The 22,898-nt window shown below is 43.2% G+C and overlaps 1 protein-coding gene across 2 annotated transcripts in view; it reads right to left on the minus strand.

Moving 5' to 3' along the window:
- Nucleotides 1-22,898, minus strand: part of LOC106590673 (junctophilin-1) — an 86,414-nt gene that overhangs the window by 23,250 nt on the left and 40,266 nt on the right. For both annotated transcript variants that reach the window (XM_045710786.2, XM_045710787.2), the window contains one exon: nt 5,208-5,326. In XM_045710786.2, coding sequence (XP_045566742.2) covers nt 5,208-5,326 — 119 coding nt within the window. The remainder of the gene's footprint in view (nt 1-5,207; nt 5,327-22,898) is intronic.

The following is a 22,898-nucleotide window of genomic DNA, read 5'->3' on the forward strand; positions in this document are numbered from 1 at the left end:
AACGATGCTTCGTGGTGGTGGCTGTTGTTGACGTGTGCAGAGGGTCCCTGGTTCAAGCCCGGGTTGGGGCGAGGAGAGGGACGGAAGCTATACTGTTACGCATGGAACCCAAGAGAGTTCTACCTGGAACCAAAAAAAGGTTATCCTATGGGGACAGCTGCAGAACACTTTTGGAGTGTAGGGACTTGGGTGGTATGAAGAAGTTATTACATTATTATGGGTAGAGTTCTGGACCATTACTAAAGGATGTATCTATTATGCTCTGAGGCCTGCTAAGGCCCTTCAAGCTTTCCTAAGTTACCAGCCCATGGAACACTCTGGGCCGGTAGAAGCTGTCTAGCGGCGGCAGCGTAGCCTAGTGGTTAGAGCGTTGGACTAGTAACCGAAATGGTTGCAAGATCGAATCCTCTGAGCTGACGAGGTACAAATCTGTCGTTCTTCCCCTGAACAAGGCAGTTAACCCACTGTTCCCCGGTAGGCTGTCATTGTGAAATAATAATTTGTTCTTAACTGACTTGCCTGGTAAAATAGTGTAGCAGCTAAAAACATACTGATTTCATGATGAACGGTTCGTCGGGTGTCTAAGTCCTTTTATCATTGGAATTTACTGACTGGTTCTAACCTCGAACCTGACCCCTTGACCCCGTCGGAGCCCTAACCATGAGGATTTATGTAGCATCAGGTAGCAGGCATTTCCTTGTAAAACTCCTCTTACCCTGTAAAGAGGAATGGAGTAAGGTGACACCAAGCTGGTATTTAGGGGACCTCACAGAGAATAACTCAAACAGGAGCTACTGGCTGCTTCATTCAAAGACACTTACAGTACAGTGTGTATGTATTTTCCTATGGGGGTCCCCGGTAGGAATCAAACCCACAACCATGGCATTGCAAGCACCATGCCTTACCAACTGAGCAAAACAGGACCATACTGAGAACGCACTATTACAAGATTAAAAAATATACAAAAATAAAACTAACAAAAACAAGCTAAATCAGTAAAATATTTTTTTTTTACGTTTCATACTTTTATGACAGAAGAGATCTAGTATAATGTTGCCCAGACTCTCGTCAATGCCCCCATTCTATCCAGAACATTTTACTGTACCCGTTTCTACCATGCCCAAACAGGCTCAGTGCTGAAACACAGTGGCTCATTGTGTAACCTTGTTCAATGGCTCTGGTTTAATATTACAGCCCCTTAGAACGACAGACATCTGTGTCCTAAATGACACCCTATATTCCCTATATAGTGCACTACGTTTGAACAGGGCCCACGAGGGTCTGGTCAAAAGTAGTCTTACGTTGCCTCACCTCCAAAATCACGTCGTTGGAAGCCTGGTTTGTAGCAAGGCTAGGTCAAAAGTAGTGCACTATATAGGTAAAAGGGTATGGGGTAGGGTGGCATTTGGAATGCAGACCTTTCATGACAGAGTATTCATAGATACTGGTCAGGAGCTGGGACTCAGGTCAATACAGACTCAGGGCTTCAATTAGAACACATCTTTCCATAAATGGCACAAGTACAACTTCGGTGAAACTTAAATAACTGAAAATAGATAGAGAAAGGGATAGACATAGAGAGAGAGAGAGAGAGATAAATATAAGGAGAGAGAGAGAGAGAGAGAGAGAGAGAGAGAGAGAGAGAGAGAGAGAGAGAGAGAGAGAGAGAGAGAGAGAGAGAGAGAGAGAGAGAGAGAGAGAGAGAGAGAGAGAGAGAGAGAGAGAGAGAGAGAGAGAGAGAGAGAGAGAGAGAGAGAGAGAGAGAGAGAGGAGAGAGAGAGAGAGAGAGAGAGAGAGAGAGAGAGAGAGAGAGAGAGAGAGAGAGAGAGAGAGAGAGAGAGAGATATAAAGAGAGAGAGAGAGAGAGATAAATATAAAGAGAGATAAATACAGGGAGAGAGAGAGAGAGAGAGAGAGAGAGAGAGAGAGAGATAAATATAAAGAGAGAGAGATAAATATAAAGAGAGAGAGATAAATATAAAGGGAGAGAGAGAGAGATAAATAGAGAGAGATAAATACAGGGAGAGAGAGAGAGATAAATACAGAGAGAGATAAATACAGAGAGAGAGAGAGAGAGAGAGATAAATACAGAGAGAGAGAGAGAGAGAGAGAGAGAGAGAGAGAGAGCATGTGAAGAAAAGACCATGCTTCTACATCTGCATTGCTTTGCTGTTTGGGGGTTTTAGGCTGGGTTTCTGTACCAGCACTTTGTGACATCTGCTGATGTAAAAAGAGCTTTATAAATACATTTGATTGAGACAGGCGCTTGTGAAAACAATAATTTCAAATACTGTATTCCCCCAGTCCTTGTTACCCTAACCCTGGACCTGGTACCTGGGGCTACAGGGAGTTTACTGTGTAGGTTTACTGTACTATGAAAACATGCTGGGAGGTCAGTAAGGGGCCTGTTCATATAGGGGCCTGTTCATATAGGGGCCTGTTCATATAAGGGCCTGTTTGTATTGGGGCCTGTTTGTATTGGGGCCTGTTTGTATTGGGGCCTGTTCATATAGGGGCCTGTTTGTATAGGGGCAGGTTTGTATAGGGGCCTGTTTGTTTTGGGGCCTGTTCATATAGGGGCCTGTTCATATAGGGGCCTGTTCATATAGGGGCCTGTTCATATAGGGGCCTGTTCATATAGGGGCCTGTTCATATAGGGGCCTGTTCATATAGGGGCCTGTTCGTATAGGTGCCTGTTTGTATTGGGGCCTGTTTGTATTGGGGCCTGTTTGTATTGGGGCCTGTTCATATAGGTGCCTGTTTGTATTGGGACCTGTTTGTATTGGGGCCTGTTCAAATTGGGGACTGTTAGTATAGGGGCCTGTTTGTATTGGGGCCTGTTCATATTGGGGCCTGTTCATATAGGGGCCTGTTTATATTGGGGCCTGTTCATATTGGGGCCTATACATATAGGGGCCTGTTTGTATTGGGGCCTGTTCATATAGGGGCCTGTTCATATAGAGGCCTGTTCATATAGGGGCCTGTTCATATAGAGGCCTGTTTGTATTGGGGCCTATTCATATTGGGGCCTGTTCATATTGGGGCCTATACATATTGGGGCCTGTTCATATAGGGGCCTGTTTGTATTGGGGCCTGTTCATATAGGGGACTGTTTGTATTGGGGCCTGTTTGTATTGGGGCCTGTTCATATAGGGGCCTGTTTGTATAGGGGCCTGTTTGTATTGGGGCCTATTCATATAGGAGCCTGTTCATATAGGGGCCTGTTCGTATAGGGGCCTGTTCGTATAGGGGCCTGTTTGTATAGGGGCCTGTTTGAATAGGGGCCTGTTAGTATTGGGGCCTGTTTGTATTGGGGCCTGTTCATATAGGGGCCTGGTTGTATAGGGGCCTGTTAGTATTGGGGCCTGTTAGTATTGGGGCCTGTTCATATAGGGGCCTGGTTGTATTGGGGCAGGTTTGTATAGAGGTAGGTTTGTATAGGGGCCTGTTGGTTTGGTATAGGGGCCTGTTGGTTTGGTATAGGGGCCTGTTGGAATAAGGGCCTGTTTTTGTTGGGGCCTGTTTGTATAGGTGCCTGTTAGTATTGGGGCCTGTTTGTATTGGGGCCTGTTTGTAGTGGGGCCTGTTTGTATAGGGGCCTGTTAGTATTGGGGCCTGTTTGTATTGGGGCCTGTTTGTATTGGGTCCTGTTCATATAGGGGCCTGGTTGTATAGGGGCAGGTTTGTATATATATCATCGGATGGGGCCACAGTGTCTTCTGATCCCTCCTGTCTCAGCCTCCAGTATTTATGCTGCAGTAGTTTATGTGTCGGGGGGCTAGGGTCAGTCTGTTACATCTGTAGAATTTCTCTTGTCTTATCCGGTGTCCTGTGTGAATTTAAGTATGCTCTCTCTAATTCTCTTTCTCTCTTTCTGTCTTTCTCTCGGAGGACCTGAGCCCTAGGACCATGCCTCAGGACTACCTGGTATGATGACTCCTTGCTGTCCCCAGTCCACCTGGCCGTGCTGCTGCTCCAGTTTCAACTGTTCTGCCTGCGGCTATGGAACCCTGACCTGTTCACCGGACGTGCTTGTTGCACCCTCGACAACTACTATGATTATTATTATTTGACCATGCTGGTCATTTATGAACATTTTAACATCTTGACCATGTTCTGTTATAATATCCACCCGGCACAGCCAGAAGAGGACTGGCCACCCCTCATAGCCTGGTTCCTCTCTAGGTTTCTTCCTAGGTTTTTGGCAGGTTTGGCAGGTTTGTATTGGGGCCTGTTTGTATAGGGGCAGGTTTGTATAGGGGCAGGTTTGTATAGGGGCCTGTTTGTTTTGGGGCAGGTTTGTATAGGGGCAGGTTTGTATAGGGGCCTGTTGGTTTGGTATAGGGGCCTGGTTGAATAGGGGCCTGTTAGCATTGGGGCCTGTTGGTTTGGTATAGGGGCCTGTTTGAATAGGGGCCTGTTAGTATTGTGGCCTGTTTGTAAAGGGGCCTGGTTGTATTGGGGCCTGTTCATATAGGGGCCTGTTCATATAGGGGCCTGTTTGTATTGGGGCTTGTTTGTATTGGGGCCTGTTCATATAGGGGCCTGGTTGTATTGGGGCTTGTTTGTATTGGGGCCTGTTCATATAGGGGCCTGGTTGTATAGGGGCAGGTTTGTATAGAGGCAGGTTTGTATAGGGGCCTGTTGGTTTGGTATAGGGGCCTGTTGGTTTGGTATAGGGGCCTGTTCAAATAGGGGCATGCTAGGATAGCACCCCCCCCCCCCCCCCCCCCCCCTGAGTTACTGATACATGGATAGTGAATGTGACAAGGTGATCTAGAATGTTACCTGGTTAATGGAAGTCAGGTGGTCTAGAATGTTACCTGGTGGTGGAAGTTAGGTGGTCTAGAATGTTACCTGGTTAATGGAAGTCAGGTGGTCTAGAATGTTACCTGGTTAATGGAAGTCAGGTGGTCTAGAATGTTACCTGGTTGGTGGAAGTCAGGTGGTCTAGAATGTTACCTGGTTAATGGAAGTCAGGTGGTCTAGAATGTTACCTGGTTAATGGAAGTTTGGGGATCTAGAATGTTACCTGGTTGGTGGAAGTCAGGTGATCTAGAATGTTACCTGGTTAATGGAAGTCAGGTGGTCTAGAATGTTACCTGGTTGGTGGAAGTCAGATGATCTAGAATGTTACCTGGTTAATGGAAGTCAGGTGGTCTAGAATGTTACCTGGTTGGTGGAAGTCAGGTGGTCTAGAATGTTACCTGGTTGGTGGAAGTTTGGGGACAGCTCCCTAGCGACAGCCCTAGCGATGTCACAATCCTGTCCGGCAGAGATAGCTGCCTGGTCTGCTGCCTCTCCCTTCGTCCTGGCATGAGCCGTCCTGGAGAAAAACACACACACTCCGCATTAGAACAGCAACACACACACTCACTGTTTTACTGACGGACAGTTACCTGTAGATTACAACAAGATTTAATCGTTTAATCGGTTTAATCGTACATTTCTGTAAAGTTTACAGCTAAATCTGAGCTAATCTCACTATCTCACTCTTCTCTCTCTCCCTCTCTCTCTCTCTCCCTCTCTCACTACTCTGCCGGAGGACCATCCTGGGCTGGAGTAGGTCATGAAGGCAGGCAAAAACACACACACACACACACACACACACACACACACACACACACACACACACACACACACACACACACACACAGTCACACACAAATAGTTTTCAAACACACCTGTGCACACATATATGCACACAAAGCTTTTGGCATACGCATATCATCAGGTAGAATCCAGAACGCTTCTCCAGTGTGTTTTCCTCTATATGAGAGAGTAGCATGGCTGTGAGTTAACTAGAATCCAGAACGCTTCTCCAGTGTGTTTTCCTCTATATGAGAGAGTAGCATGGCTGTGAGTTAACTAGAACCCAGAACACTTCTCCTCTATCTTTATGTCCCAAATTGAACCCTATTCCCTATATATAGTGCTCTACTTTAGACCAGAGCCCTATGGCACCCTATTCCCTACATTGTGCACTACTTTAGACCAGAGCCCTATGGAACCCTATTCCCTATATAGTGCACTACTTTAGAGCAGAGCCCTATGGAACCCTATTCCCTATATAGTGCACTACTTTAGAGCAGAGCCCTATGGCACCCTATTCCCTATATAGTGCACTACTTTAGAGCCCTATGGCACCCTGTTCCCTATATAGTGCACTACTTTAGACCAGAGCCATATGGCACCCTATTCCCTATATAGTGCACTACTTTAGAGCAGAGCCCTATGGCACCCTATTCCCTATATAGTGCTCTACTTTAGACCAGAGCCCTATGGAACCCTATTCCCTATATAGTGCACTACTTTAGAGCAGAGGCCTATGGCACCCTATTCCCTATATAGTGCACTACTTTAGAGCAGAGCCCTATGGCACCCTATTCCCTATATAGTGCTCTACTTTAGACCAGAGCCCTATGGAACCCTATTCCCTATATAGTGCACTACTTTAGAGCAGAGCCCTATGGCACCCTATTCCCTATATAGTGCACTACTTTAGACCAGAGCCCTATGGAACCCTATTCCCTATATAGTGCACTACTTTAGAGCAGAGGCCTATGGCACCCTATTCCCTATATAGTGCACCACTTTTGACCAGAATCAAAAGGGAATAGAGAATAGGGTTACGCTCAGAACAGCAACAACAGTTGGAGAGGGAGGAGACACAGTCAACATCCAACAGAATGTACCTAAAGCCAAAATGCCCTAATGAGTTTTGGGATCATGATTAGTATTACCACATAGCTGCATTACTGCACAATACTGTGGTGAGATGGTAGCTCACACACACACACACACACCCACACACACACACACACACACACACACACACACACACACACACACACACACACACACCCTGAGAGCCGTGGCAGGGTACTAGATGAGGACAGGCTGTGAGCAGTTACAGTTTGCATTAGGGTTACACACACACACACACACACACACACACACACACACACACACACACACACACACACACACACACACACACACACACACACACACACACATATTAGGGACAGAGGATTTTAAGAACAAACTCAGACCAGAACACAATTACAGCAGAGGAACAGAGAGTAAACAACACAATGGATTTAAGAAAAAATGGGATTCTATTCGTAAAAAAATTGTCCACGATACAGTGCCTTCGGAGAGTATGCAGACCCCTTGACTTTTCCCACATTTTGTTAGGTTACAGCCTCATTCTAAAATTTATTAAATTACTTTTTTTCCATCATTAATCTACACAAAATACCCCAAAATGACAAAGCAAAAACAGTTTTTTAGACATTTTTGTCGATTTATTAAATATCAAAAACTCAAATATGACATTTACATAAGTATTCAGACCCTTTACTCAGTACTTTGTTGAAGCACCTTTGGCAGCTATTACAGCCTCGAGTCTTCTTGGTTATGGTTCTACAAGCTTGGCACACCTGTATTTGGGGAGTTTCTCTCATTCTTCTCTGCAGATCCTCTCAAGATCTGTCAGGTTGGATGGGGAGTGTCGCTGCACAGCTATTTTCAGGTCTCTACAGATGTAACATCGGGTTCATGTCCGGGCTCTGGCTGGGCCACTCACAGACTTTAAGAAACTTGTCCCTAAGCCACTCCTGCGTTGTCTTGGCTGTGTGCTTAGGGTCATTGTCCTGTTGGAAGGTGAACCTCTGCCCCAGTCTGATGACCTGAGCACTCTGGAGCAGGATTTTATCAAGGATCTCTCTGTACTTTGCTCCGTTCATCTTTCCCTCGATCCTGATTAGTCTCCCAGTCCCCACCGCTGAAAAACATCACCACAGCATAATTGTACCACCACTAATGGTGGTAGAATTACCAGGGAAGGATGGTGCCAGGTTTCCTCCAGACGTGATGCTTGGCATTCAGGCCAAAGAGTTCAATCTTGGTTTCATCAGACCATCTTGTTTCTCATGGTCTGAGAGTCTTTAGGTGCCTTTTGGCAAACTCCAAGCGAGCTGTCATGTGCCTTTTACTGAGGAGTGGCTTCCGTCTGGCCACTCTACCATAAAGGCCTGATTAGTGGAGTGCTGCAGAGATGGTTGTCCTTCTGGAAGGTTCTCTAATCTCCACAGAAGAACTCTGGAGCTCTGTCAGAGTGACCATTGGGTTCTTGGTCACCTCCCAGACCAATGCCCTTCTCCCCCAATTGCTCAGTTTGGTCGGGCAGCCAGCTCTAGGAAGAGTCTTGGTGGTTCCAAACTTCTTCCATTTAAGAATGATGGAGGCCACTGTGTTCTTGGGGACCTTCAATGTTGAAGAAATGTTTTGGTACCCTTCCCCAGATCTGTGCCTTGACAAAATCCTGTCTCGGAACTCTGCGGTCAATACTTTCAACGTCATGGCTTGGTTTTTGCTCTGACATGCACTGTCAACTGTGGGACCTCACTTAGACAGGTGTGTGGCTTTCCAAATTATGTCCAATTAATTGATTTTACCACAGGTGGACACCAATCAAGTTGTAGAAACATCTCAAGGACGATCAATGGAAACAGGATGCACCTGAGCTCAATTTTGAGGCTCATACAATGGTTCCTCCTTTAAAAGTTGTGTCAGACTGCAGTACACCTTGCGTGCTGCTGCAGCATTCTGTGGCACGTCAATTAATTGTCAACCATTTTTTTCTGTTACTGCAAGTTATTGCTAATTTGACCACCAGCAGGCATCTTTGAGACGCATTTGATAGTATTCCGTATTGGCATTACCAGAGAATTTAAAACCTTTTTTTGTAGTAACATAGTATATGGGATTGATTTTAAGAAATTTGGCCTAACTAATTTGATTAATATTATGGTGTTTCTATTCAGAGAAAAACGAAACCTTCAGGATTTCCGCTGTACAACGTGACGGTCGGGAGTAGGCTACAGGATTGAAGGATTCTAAATTGTTTGCCTTGATTAGACAACTTTGTTCCAATATTTCTGTAAATCAGTGATATTTATTCCCATAGTAATTCGTTATGGATCCATAACTAAATCAACATCTGCATTTTGAAAGAGTATTTTTTTTTCATCATTATTTTATTAATGAAATATTTGTATTTGTTTATTAGGCTACTGTGAAGTCTAGAATACAGTGCATACTGTAGTTAACATGGGAAAGTGCCTAATTCCTTACATAAGGGAGAGTAGGCCATGTCTGTACTACAGAATGCAGAATGCAGAGTGAAGACCGGTGTTATTTCATAGTTGTGATGTCTTCACTATTATTCTACAATGTTGAAAATAGTAAAAATTAAGGAAAATCCTGGAATGAGTAGGTGTGTCCAAACTTTTGACTGGTACTTGCATAATTAATTTGATTAATATTATGGTGTTTCTATTCCATGAAAAATGAAAAACCCTCTGGGTTTCCGTTAGGATGGAACAGAAAATATTGCGCTGTACAATTTGACGCTCATAAATTCAGTGTTGTCAGTTTGTAAATTCAGACCGTTTCGCTCTCTGAGCGCACACTTGACGTTCGGGCCGAGGATTAGGGTTGATTTGTGCGTTCTGGCCTTACAACAGCAGTCAAGCACCTAAGCTAACGTTAACTAACTTGCTAGTTACTTCCAGACACAAATGAGACTACTCTGACCATTTTACTCGCCCTAGCAGAGCTGGTAAGGCAGTTTTTGTATTAACCAGAGCGTTGGTGACTGTTACTGTGCTGCTGGAAACAATTTAATTACGCTTTTTTGCCGATGTTTAATGACACCGGCCATATTCAACCGGTGTTAAGCGCTCATAAATTAATTATTCTGCGCTCTGGTACACTTAGATGAGAGTGCTCTGAAATCAGAGTAGATATCCAGAGACAATTTACGAAAGCACCGGAATGTCCATTGAGAACGCAAAACGACTATACCATTTAGCTAAGCTAAGAATGACGGGAAAAATCAAGTCAATAAACGTTGGGTAGTTTGATAGCCTATAGTTAATATACTGTCAAGTTTGATGTATAACTATAAACGTTAAGTAGCTAGCTAAGATAACGGTACATACTGCTGTAATGATATGCTATGTTGTTCATAAGGACAGCGTAGCTAACAAATTGTCAGCCAACATAACGGGTAAGGTAACTTATTTGTAAAGTCATTACTTTATTACATTGAGTAGCAAGCTACCCCTTGGTCGTTAGGGCAAATCTGGTCTGTGATAGGAGGGGGAAGGTTTTCACACCAAGCTCGGCTATTAGACTTCTTTAGTAAAGGTTGAAAAGTCTATTGTTCAGCTATTAGCCCTCCTCCCCAACTTGCAACACATCTCGTTCCTTTCCCTCTTCCTCGCGTCATCATTCTGATCCTGAGTGGCTCGCTTGTGGGCGTGCTGGCATGATATGGTAGCATTTTCGGTTGTTCGTCAAGAATTCTGCATACAGTAGCACGTTTGTATGAAGGTGTGGTTATTCACAGGCAAATTGTCATATGCTATGGAGGTAAATGTGTGTCTTTTTTGTCGAGAGCAAAAATCTTTTTTTTTAAACAAAAAATAATTCTTCTGAAAGCTACTTTTTTTTCTGACACAAAGAAAGTCATAGCGAACACCTACGAAGAAGGACTGTGTGACGATGGCATCTCAGGTAAACAGCACTGGGCGTTCTTCCGTCCAACACCTACGAAGAAGGACTGTGTGACGATGGCATCTCAGGTAAACAGCACTGGGTGTTCTTCCATCCAACTTTTACATAGCTAGCAGTTAGCTCCTACGATTCAGTGTCGGTTCATAACATTCTACTATATTACATACATACCGTAGAACGATAAATAATGCAATTATTATTGTCAGGCTAACCAAAAGCATTTAGCTCCGGACGCTTGTTCTCACCATTTTTAGTTGAATTCATCCAACTTTCTTTCATGGCAACTCATAAGCAGGCCATGTCCTATTAGTTTCATAATCGATATATAATCATATTTCATGACAGTGTAATGGTTAGCTTTTTTTTTTACAAAATAACACAATATGTCTGTCAGGGATCTGATCTGTCAGATGAAGAGTTAGACCAGAAGGTCAGCGCCATTAAGACAAGGATGCCCCATGTCGGTTTTAAAATGGTCAAAGGAAGTCTCAGAGCAATGGGTCATCGTGTACAATGGAAAAGAGTTAGGGAGTCTTAGCAGCGTGTAGATGGAGCAGGTATCATTGCATATTTCCCATCACCTAATGATAAACCACAATACCAGTCTGGTGTTAAGCTTTCTGTGCTCTATTGACGTATCCTGAAAATGACATCTGCTGCTTTAGACCGAACGGTCATATGAGTTATTGTTTTCATATCTACAAAAAAAAGTATCTATTTTCTTTACTTTCAGAGAGCGAGTTGACCAAGGAGTTGACCAAGAAAATGTAGATATTGCCAGACGTGGAAGCTTTATTGCTGGCAAAAGTGTCTACAACAAGAGGTAATTCATCTGTTCTGTGTTCTTTTTCTCTTTCCATCTCTGCCTGTCTTGTTGTACATGGAACCTGTCTCACATGCATTAATTAAAAAACCTTTAAGATGGCAGCTGCTAATTTTCAGATTTACACCACATAAACACTCAGCCATTTTCACTGGACTATCTGTTGCTGCCAAGTCATGATTTCCCTGGGGGTTAGCCTTGCAATAACCAAGTGGTGAGACACATAGCCCTCTATATTTAAATGTTTCAGGTACACTCCGATAGGTGTCTGCGTCACATACAGTATCTTCTATTGACATTATCTTCTATTGTTTGTCCTCATGTGTCTGTTTTTCAGCATAAAGTACTCTGTAGCCACTTAGTGTGGACACCAGGTGAGACCACACACACACACACACAATAACAGTCTCTCTCTTTCACTTCATCCCTCTTCCCCTTCTCCCTAAATCCTCTAGGTTATATCAGCTGTTTTGGTGAACCCCTCCTGCATCTGAACTGGCTGACACAGAGAGCACAGCACGATCAGAGGTGAGAGGTCACTGAGTCGGGTCAACAGGAAGTATTATTAAAGAGACTCTTTACATTGAAATACAGTCAGAGATGTAGTTAGTCCCAGAGTTAATGATCCATGGTCAGTTTATATTATACAGGAAGTATTATTAAAGAGATGCTTTACATTGAAATACAGTCAGAGATGTACTTAGTCCCAGAGTTAATGATCCAAGGTCAGTTTTGCATTTCACCTCCTGATGATTATGATGACTGACCGTGTTAGAATAAAAAAAACAAGGCTTAGTCATGCTCTCTCTCTATCCATCTGTCTCTCGTCTGCAGTTATGTTTTGATGTGAGAGAGGAAACCAGTCCCGTCATCACATATTCACCACCTCACCCACTCTTAAGATAACCTTCGGGCCGACTGGGAGCCCAAGGCTGGATAGGAGACACCGCTAGAGACACTGTAATTGTTATGAACTGAGAGAATATTAGGGTAGCACTGTAATTTATTAATCATATGCTGTCTGCCTCTGTTCCTACCTCTTTCCCTTTCTGTCTTCTACACCTCGTCTTTCTTCCTCGTTTTTATAATGAACATCATATGCACATTGAAGTACAGATTGAACTTGTATTTATAATATAATGTTACAATTATCATAATTATAATGCATTATGTATTTATAGCACCTGGATAATTAACTTCTTTCAATAAAGCGTTTCACATTCGCCACTGGTTGAAATGAAGTATCTCATTGAAATACTATCCTGTGTCCTCAGATTAATGCAGATGAAGGGAGTTAGATATGCATAATTTTTTATTCCTGTATATATATGAATTACAAATCAGCCTTTACTTAAATCATGTTTCTGTAACTATGCAATAGACTAATATATAATCATTGATGTCCCAGGAGCAGGAGTGGTAAACACTGTTGAAGTGTATAATTGTAATACATACATGCAGACACAGAATCATTCAAAGAATGGAGTTTGATTAAAAAAAAAAAAGATTTTACCTTTATTTATACAGGTTTTTCTCATTGAGATAACATATCTTTTCCAAGAGAGACCTGGTCCAATAGCAGCAGGGGGAACAAGGTTTCAGACAAAACAACTTACATACACTAACACCAAACTATAAACACACATACAGTACAACAAAAAACATTTTACTTATAAAACAAGAAAGTCTTAACTAAAAACAGCTGGCCTAAAAACAATTACACTCTTCTATGATATATATACATCAATCAAGTGTTTAAACTCCACCAACGAAACTAGATCATCACATGTTTAAATGTTCAGGAGAGAATTCCAGGACCACGGAGCCGAGTAACTAAAACTATTCCTACCATGACCTGTTCTAATTCTTGCTACTGTTAGAAGCAAATCAGAATGGGACCGTAATTTATATTTATTTACCGACCTGATCAAAAAAGAACAGAGATAAAATGGCATTTTACCCAATATGGCCATATAAATCAGTGTATACCAGTGTTTAAGCCTACGCAAGAAAAAATGACGACCAGCCAACGGCGCTGTAGAGATCACAATGATGTGTTAAGACGTTTTTGATTTGTAATGAACCTGAGGGCTGCATGATACACTAAAGTGCTCTCAGGGTAGTGGCTGAGGCCTGCATATATATAACATCACTAAAATCTAAAACCGCCAGTAATGTACATCTTACCAGCTCCTTCCTGGCCTTAAAAGAAAAACAAGCCTTATGGTGGTAATAAAAACCTACTCTCAGCTTGAGCTTCCTTATCAAGTTTTCTACATGCACAGTGAAGCTCAGCTTATCATCAACCCACACACCCAAATATTTGTACACTTTAACTTGCTCTATAGTATGTCCAGCCAATGTAGCAATGACATGATTAGTAACATGCCTGGCATTGAAAATACCATGCATTTTGTTTTACCTACATTTAGAATCAGCTTTAAATCATACAGATTCTGTTGTATGTTAAATGCTCTTTGGGCATTTTCAAAAGCTAAAGATAAACTACTACTACTTGAATAAAGAACAGTATCATCTGCATACAAAATGAACATCTGCTGTTTCAATAAGATCCCCCAATGTTGTTGATATACAAAATGAACAACAGTGGGCCCAAAATGGAACCTTGCGGAACACCTGAGCACACCTCTATGGACTCAGATTTACAAGATTGCAGAGGATGTTTATTTATTTAATCTATTTTAGAATAAGTATGTAACAAAACAAAATGTGGAAAAAGACAAGGGGTCTGAAAACTTTCCAAAGGCACTGTGTAGTGAATAGGGTGCTATTTGGAATGCCGACAATACTAACACCAATTCACAATATGCTAGAGACTGACAGGAAGAAAAATGGAGTATAGACTGACATGGAAAAGAACAGATTAGAGCCTGTGTAGCAGGGTGTGTAATTGGCGGCAGAGAAGTCAGGCGCAGGAGAGCAGAACTGGGTAATAACCGGAGATTTAATAAGCCAAACCAACGGCATCCAGAACAACAAGATAAATGTGCACAAAAATAACCCGTCGTGTGCTCACGGGAAACAAGCACAAGCACTACAATAAACAATCCCACAGAAAGACATGGGGAGAACAGAGGGTTAAATACACAACAAGTAATTGAGGGAATTGAAACCAGGTGTGAGGAAAAACAAGACAAAACACATGGAAAATGAAAAGTGGATCAATGATGGCTGGAAGACTGGCGACGCCGACCGCCGCCCGCCGCCCGAACAAGGAGAGGACCCGACCTCGGCGGAAGTTGTGACAGACAGACTAGAAGAAGATCAGAGTAGAGACAGACAGGATGAAGAACAGAGAGTTGAAACTCATAGAAAGAAGAACGGAGTAGAGACTGACAGGAAGAAGAACAGAGTAGAGACTGACATTGAGAAGAACAGAGAGTAGAGACTGACAGGAAGTAGAACAGAGTAGAGACTGACAGGAAGAAGAACAGAGTAGAGACTGACATTGAGAAGAACAGAGAGTAGAGACTGACAGGAAGTAGAACAGAGTAGAGACTGACAGGAAGTAGAACTGAGAGTAGAGACTGACAGGAAGAAGAACAGAGTAGAGACTGACAGGAAGAAGAACAGAGACTAGAGACTGACAGGAAGTAGATCAGTTAAGCCCCAGCCAGTCCTAGACATGCCAGGCAAGTCTCCTGTTGAATGATACTGATATTTGGTACTTTACTAAAGCGAAAGCAGCAGCTACTCTTCCTGGGGTTCCACACAAAACATACACACAAACTATCTGGGTCAAATAGCCAACATATCAATACATACACACAAACTATCTGGGTCCAATAGCCTACATATCAATACATACTGTACAAACTATCTGGGTCCAATAGCCTACATATCAATACATACACACAAACTATCTGGGTCCAATAGCCTACATATCAATACATACACACAAACTATCTGGGTCAAATAGCCTACATATCAATACATTCACACAAACTATCTGGGTCAAATAGCCTACATATCAATACATACTGTACAAACTATCTGGTCCAATAGCCTACATATCAATACATACACACAAACTATCTGGGTCCAATAGCCTACATATCAATACATACTGTACAAACTATCTGGTCCAATAGGGGAGAGGCGTTGGGCCGTGAGGTGTTGCTTTAACTGTTTTTTGAAACCAGGTTTGCTGTTCATTTGAGCAACATGAGATGGAAGGAAGTTCCATGCCATAATGGCTCTATGCCTTCAGAAAGTATTCAGACCCCTTGACTTTTTTCCACGTTATGTTACGTTACAGGATTATTTTAAAATGGATTCAATAAATGTTTTTCCTCATCAATCTACACACAATACCACATAATAACAAAGCAAAAACAGGTTTATAGACATTTTTTTGCAAAATTGTAAGAAAAAAAAAAAAAAAAACCAGAAATAGCTTATTTAAGTAACTATTCAGACCCTTTGCTATGAGACTTTTAAAAGGCAATGAAATCATCCCCCTCGAATCTTATTGGCTCTCTTGGTGTTACAGGCCCTGAAGATTAATGTTTTACAACGTTTGACATGTTTGAACGAACCTACAGGCGGGAGAATCTCATTTTATCCGGAACTTCAGCCCTGCGCTTGGAGAGAGCCATAGGACGCGCTACCAACAGCAGGCTAATGGAACGTGAAGTATGGACTTTTTGACCGAAAATACATCTGTTGTGGACCTGGGATGCTTTCTGATGAAGACAACTAAAGGTAGGCGATTATTGACAATATTATACAAGATGAGATGTGACATGCGATTGTTTCCAAGATGGCGCCGAGCTCTGTATATTAGCTCATTTTCTGAGTATCGCATCTCCTTTTATCGCAAAGTGTGATTACCCAGTAAAGTTAATTTAAAATCTGGTATGACAGGTGTTCTCAAGAGATATTCATCTATAAATGTTAGATTGACAATATAAATTTAAAAAATCGTTATCGGATAGTAATTTAGGGAATTGTAGCATTGTTTACCGGGACGCATTTGAGGGGAAATTATTTAGTCAATGTCAGACGCCGATGTAAAATGCTGTTTTTATATATAAATATGACCTTTATTGAACAAAAGAATGCATGCATTGTGTAACATGATGTCCTAGGGGTGCCATCTGATGAAGTTTGTAAAAGGTTAGTGCTGCATTTAGCTGTTTTTTGATTATATGTGATGCAAGTGGTTGGTCGGAAAGTGGCTATGAAGCTGCTTTTTACGATGGACTCATCTAACATAATCTAATGATTTGCTTTTCCTGTAAAACCTTTTTGAAATCGGACGACGTGGGTCGATTCAGGAGAGGTGTATCTATAAAAAAAAAAAAATTATGATTTTTTTTTTAATGCTAATTGGCGATATGATTTTTCGCTGGATTTTGATCCCGCTGACGGGATGAGACGCTGGAGAGGCTAAACTGACCTCAGGTACATCCCTTTTCCATGGATCATAATTGAGATGTTTCTACAACTTGAGTCCAGCCTACAGTGTGGAATTTCACCTAACACATATGGGAGTTTATCAATGTTTGATTTGTTTTCAAATCCTTTGTGGGTCTGTGTGATCTGTGGGAAATATGTGTCACTAATGTGGTTACACATTTGGCTGGAAGTTAGGAAGTGTAGTTCAGTTTCCACCTCATTTTATGGGCAGTGGGCACATAGCCTGTCATCTCTCGAGAGCCAGGTCTGCCTATGGCATAATCCCACATAATCCAGGTAGAATCAGGAATTCCCCAGGGCAGCTGTCTAGGCCCCATGCTTTTTAAATATTTACTAACGACATGCCATTGGCCTTGAGTATAGCCAGTGTGTCTATGTATGCTGATGACTCAACACTATACACGTCAGCTATTACAGCGACTGAAATGACTGCAACACTCAACAAAGAGCTGCAGTTAGTTTCAGAATGGGTGGCAAGAAATAAATTAGTCCTAAATATTTCAAAAACTAAAAGCATTGTATTTGGGACAAATAATTCTAAACCCTAAATCTCAACTAAATCTTGTAATGAATAATGCGGAAATTGAGCAAGTTGAGGTGACTAAACTGCTTGGAGTAACCCTGGATTGTAAACTGTCATGGTCAAAACATGTTGATACAAAAGTAGCTAAGATGGGGAGAAGTCTGTCCATAACAAAACACTGTGCTGTCTTCTTAACAACACTATCAACAAGGCAGGTCCTACAGGCCCTAGTTTTGTCGCACCTGGACTACTGTTCAGTCGTGTGGTCAGGTGCCACAACGAAGGGCTCAGAACAGGGCAGCACGGCTGGCCCTTACATGTACATGGGGAGGTAACATTAATAATATGCATGTCAGTCTCTCCTGGCTCAAAGTGGAGGAGAGATTGACTTCATCACTACTTGTTTTTGTAAGAAGTGTTGACAAGCTGAATTTACAGAGCTGTCTGTTTAAACTACTAGCACACAGCTCAGACACCCATGCATACCCCACAAGACATGCCACCAGAGGTCTCTTCACAATCCCCAAGTCCAGAACAGACTATGGAAGGCGCACAGTACTACATAGAGCCATGACTACATGGAACTCTATTCCACATCAGGTAACCTGTTTAGGATAGGGGGCAGTATTGACACGGCTGGATAAAAAACATACCCGATTTAATCTGGTTACCACTCCTACCCAGTAACTAGAATATGCATATACTTATTACATATGGATAGAAAACACCCTACATTTTCTAAAACTGTTTGAATGGTGTCTGTGAGTATAACAGAACTCAAATGGCAGGTCAAAACCTGAGAGATTCCTTTACAGGAAGTGGCCTGTCTGACCATTTCTTGAACTTCTTTTCCATCTCTATCATTTACTAAGGATCTCTGCTCTAACGTGACACTTCCCACGTCGTCCATAGGCGCTCAGAGCCCGGGAAAAAACAGAATGTCGTCATTCCAGCCCCAGGCTGAAACACATTATCGCCTTTCTCAAGTGGCCGATCAAGGGACATGCTCGTGACCCCGACCGCCCCCGCCTTTGGGATTTTTTCCTCTGTTTGCCGAAAAGGAGATTCCCTGTCGGAATATTATCGCTTTTCTACGATGTCGTAAAAATTGATTTTAAACAGCGGTTGACATGCTTCGAAGTACGGTAATGGAATACTTAGAATTTTATTGTCACGAATTGCGCCATGCGCGTGACACTTCTTTACTATTTCGGATAGTGTCTGGAACGCACGAACAAAACGCCGCTATTCGGATATAACGATGGATTATTTTGGACCAAACCAACATTTGTTATTGAAGTAGCAGTCCTGGGTGTGCATTCTGACGAAGACAACAAAAGGTAATCAAACTTTTATAATGGTAAATATGATTATGGTGAGTGCTAAACTTGCCGGGTGTCTAAATAGCGAGCCGTGATGCCTGGGCTATGTACTTAGAATATTGTAAAATGTGCTTTCACCAAAAAGCTATTTTAAAATCGGACATATCGAGTGCATAGAGGAGGTCTGTATCTATAATTCTTAAAATAATTGTTATGCTTTTTGTGAACGTTTATCGTGAGTAATTTAGTAAAATGTTAGCGAATTCCCCGGAAGTTTGCGGGGGGTATGCTAGTTCTGAACGTCACATGCTAATGTAAAAAGCTGTTTTTTGATATAAATATGAACTTGATTGAACAAAACATGCATGTATTGTATAACATAATGTCCTAGGGTTGTCATCTGATGAAGATCATCAAAGGTTAGTGCTGCATTTAGCTGTCTTCTGGGTTTTGGTGACATTATATGCTGGCTTGAAAAATGGGTGTCTGATTATTTCTGGCTTGGTACTCTGCTGACATAATCTAATGTTTTGCTTTCGTTGTAAAGCCTTTTTGAAATCGGACAGTGTGGTTAGATTAACGAGAGTCTTGTCTTTAAATGGCTGTAAAATAGTCATATGTTTGAGAAATTGAAGTAATAGGATTTTTAAGGTTTTGAAAATCGCGCCACAGGCTGGCAGTGGCTGTTACGTAGGTGGGACGAATTCGTCCCGCCTAGCCTAGAGAGGGTAACTGATGCAGCAGTAGAATCAGATTTAAAAAACAAGTGAACATACACCTTGTGGAACAGCGGGCACTGGGAAGAGACACACACTCAGGTACAGATGGACGGATATGCACACAAACGCTAGCACGCTACACACACGGACATTAAAATAACGTTGAATGGTGGTATTATACATTTAGTACTGTAGACATGTAGTGGTGTAATAATGTTATATGATGTACTGTTTTACCTTTTGTTTTATATGTAATGTAAATGTCTTAATGTGTTTGGACCCCAGGAAGAGTAGCTGCTGCCTTGGCAGGAACAAATGGAGATCTATAATAAAGCCCAGGAAGAGTAGCTGCTGCCTTGGCAGGAACTAATGGGGATCCATAATAAACCCCAGGAAGAGTAGCTGCTGCCTTGGGCAGGAACTAATGGGGATCCATAATAAACCTCAGGAAGAGTAGCTGCTGCCTTGACAGGAACTAATGGGGATCCTTAATAAATACAAATACAAATGGCAAGGCTATGCTCACTGAGTCTGTACATAGTCACAGATTTTCTTAATTTTGGGTCAGTCACAGTGGTCAGGTATTCTGCCACTGTGTACTCTCTGTTTAGGGCCAGATAGCATACCAATTTGGTCTGTTTTTTTGGTTTATTCTTTCCAGTGTGTCATAATATAGTTGGGTCTAATTGTTGCTGTCCTTGGCCTCTGTGGAGTCTGTTTGTGTTTGTGAACTGAGCCCCAGGACCAGCTTGCTGAGGGGACTCTTCTCCAGGTTCATCTCTCTGTAGGTGAGGGCTTTGTTGTGGAATGTGGTGGGCATCACTTCCTTTTAGGTGGTTGTAGAATTTAACATCTTTTCTGGATGTTGATACCTAGCAGATATGGTCCTATTGCTGCTCTGCATGAACCGTTTGGGGATTTGCGTTGTGCACAAAGTAAATTTTTTTGGTGCAGAATTCTGCATGCGGAGTGTTTGTCCCGTTTAGTGAATTATTGGTTGGTGAGTGGACAACAGAACTCACAACCATAAAGGGCAATGGATTCTATAAATGATTCAAGTATTTTTAGCCAGGTTATCATTGGTATGCCAAATTTTATGTTATTTTTGATGGCATCGAAGGCTCTTCTTGCCTTGTCTCTCAGATCGTTCACAGCTTTGTGGAAGTTACCTGTGGTCCTCATGTTTAGGCTGAGGTATGTATCGTTTTTTTGTGCGCTTGATGGCAACGGTGTCTAGATATAATTTGTGGTCCTGGCAACTGGACCTTTTTTGGAACACCATTATTTATGTCTTACTGAGATTTACTGTCAGGGCCCAGTTCTGCCAGATTCTGTGCAGAAGATCTAGGTGCTGATGTAGGTCCTCCTTGGTTGGTGACAGAAGCACCAGATCATCAGTAGACATTTGACTTCAAATTCTAGTAGGGTGAGGATGGGCGCAGCAGACTGTTCTAGTGCCCTCGTCAATTCGTTGATATATATGTTGAAGAGGGTGGGGCTTAAGCTGCATCCCTGTCTCACCCCACGGCCCTGTGGGAAGAAATGTGTGTGTTTTTTGCCAATTTTAACCGCACACTTGTTGTTTTTGTACATGGATGTTGTATGTTTTTCCCCAACACCACTTTCCATGAATTTGTATAGCAGACCCTCATGCCAAATTGAGTCAAATGCTTTTTGAAATCAACAAAGCATGAGAAGATTTTGCCTTTGTTTTGGTTTGTTTGTTTGTCAATTAGGGTGCGCAGGGTGAATATGTGGTCTGTCGTACAGAATTTGGTTAGAAGACAATTTGATATTCGCTCAGTACATTGTTTTCACTGAGGAAATGTAGAATTCTGCTGTTAATGATAATGCAGAGGATTTTCCCAGGGTTGCTGTTGACGCATATCCACCGGTAGTTATTGGGGTCAAAATTGTCTCCACTTTTGTGGATTGGGGTGATCAGTCCTTGGTTCCAAATATTGGGGAAGATGCCAGAGCTACAGATGATGTTAAAGAGTTTAAGTATAGCCAATTGGAATTTGTGGTCTGTATATTTTATCATTTCATTTAGGATACCACCAACACCACAGGCCTTTTTGGGTTGGAGGGTTTGTATTTTGTCCTGTAGTTCTCTCTCTCTCTCTTTCTGTGTTTCTCTCTCCCTGCATTTCTCTCTCTCTCTGTATCGCTCTCTGTATCTCTCCCTGCCCAATCTCTCTGCCTCCACCTCTTCTTAGCTCTGGGTGTCCCTCCCTCCCTCCCTCCCTCCCTCCCTCCCTCCCTCCCTCCCTCCCTCCCTCCCTCCCTCCCTCCCTCCCTCCCTCCCTCTCTCCCTCCCTCTCCCCCTCCCTCCCTCTCTCCCTCCCTCCCTCCCTCCCTCCCTCCCTCCCTCCCTCCCTCCCTCCCTCCCTCCCTCCCTCCCTCCCTCCCTCCCTCCCCTCCCTCCCTCCCTCCCCTCCCTTCCCTTCCCCTCTCCTCATCAGCCCTGATGCCTCTATTTCTGACTGCTCCAGACCTTGGACATCGAGGCGTCCTGCGAGCAGCGCCAGGGACAGTGTGTGTGTGGCCCAGGACAGTGTGTGTGTGTCTGTGTGGCCCAGGGACAGTGTGTGTGTGTCTGTGTGGCCCAGGACAGTGTGTGTGTGTCTGTGTGGCCCAGGACAGTGTGTGTGTGTCTGTGTGGCCCAGGACAGTGTGTGTGTGTCTGTGTGGCCCAGGACAGTGTGTGTGTGTCTGTGTGGCCCAGGACAATGTGTGTGTGTCTGTGTGGCCCAGGACAGTGTGTGTGTGGCCCAGGACAGTGTGTGTGTGTCTGTGTGGCCCAGGACAGTGTGTGTGTGTCTGTGTGGCCCAGGACAGTGTGTGTGTGGCCCAGGACAGTGTGTGTGTGTCTGTGTGGCCCAGGACAGTGTGTGTGTGTCTGTGTGGCCCAGGACAGTGTGTGTGTGTCTGTGTGGCCCAGGACAGTGTGTGTGTGTCTGTGTGGCCCAGGACAGTGTGTGTGTGTCTGTGTGGCCCAGGACAGTGTGTGTGTGTGGATGAGGAGGGAGCCATATGCTTCCGTTCGAGAAATAAGCCACTGGAGCCACTAGAAGATACTAGAACACACAGGCATGCACAGACGGACACAGAGACATCTCTTCTCTATACTGGAACACACAGGCATGCACAGACGGACACAGAGACATCTCTTCTCTATACTGGAACACACAGGCATGCACAGACGGACACAGAGACATCTCTTCTCTATACTGGAACACACAGGCATGCACAGACGGACACAGAGACATCTCTTCTCTATACTGGAACACACAGGCATGCACAGACGGACACAGAGACATCTCTTCTCTATACTGGAACACACAGGCATGCACAGACGGACACAGAGACATCTCTTCTCTATACTGGAACACACAGGCATGCACAGACGGACACAGAGACATCTCTTCTCTATACTGGAACACACAGGCATGCACAGACGGACACAGAGACATCTCTTC

This window comes from Salmo salar, chromosome 29 (assembly GCF_965601325.2).
Source record: "Salmo salar chromosome 29, fSalSal1, whole genome shotgun sequence".
In the NCBI taxonomy this organism is placed as follows: Eukaryota; Metazoa; Chordata; class Actinopteri; order Salmoniformes; family Salmonidae; genus Salmo; species Salmo salar.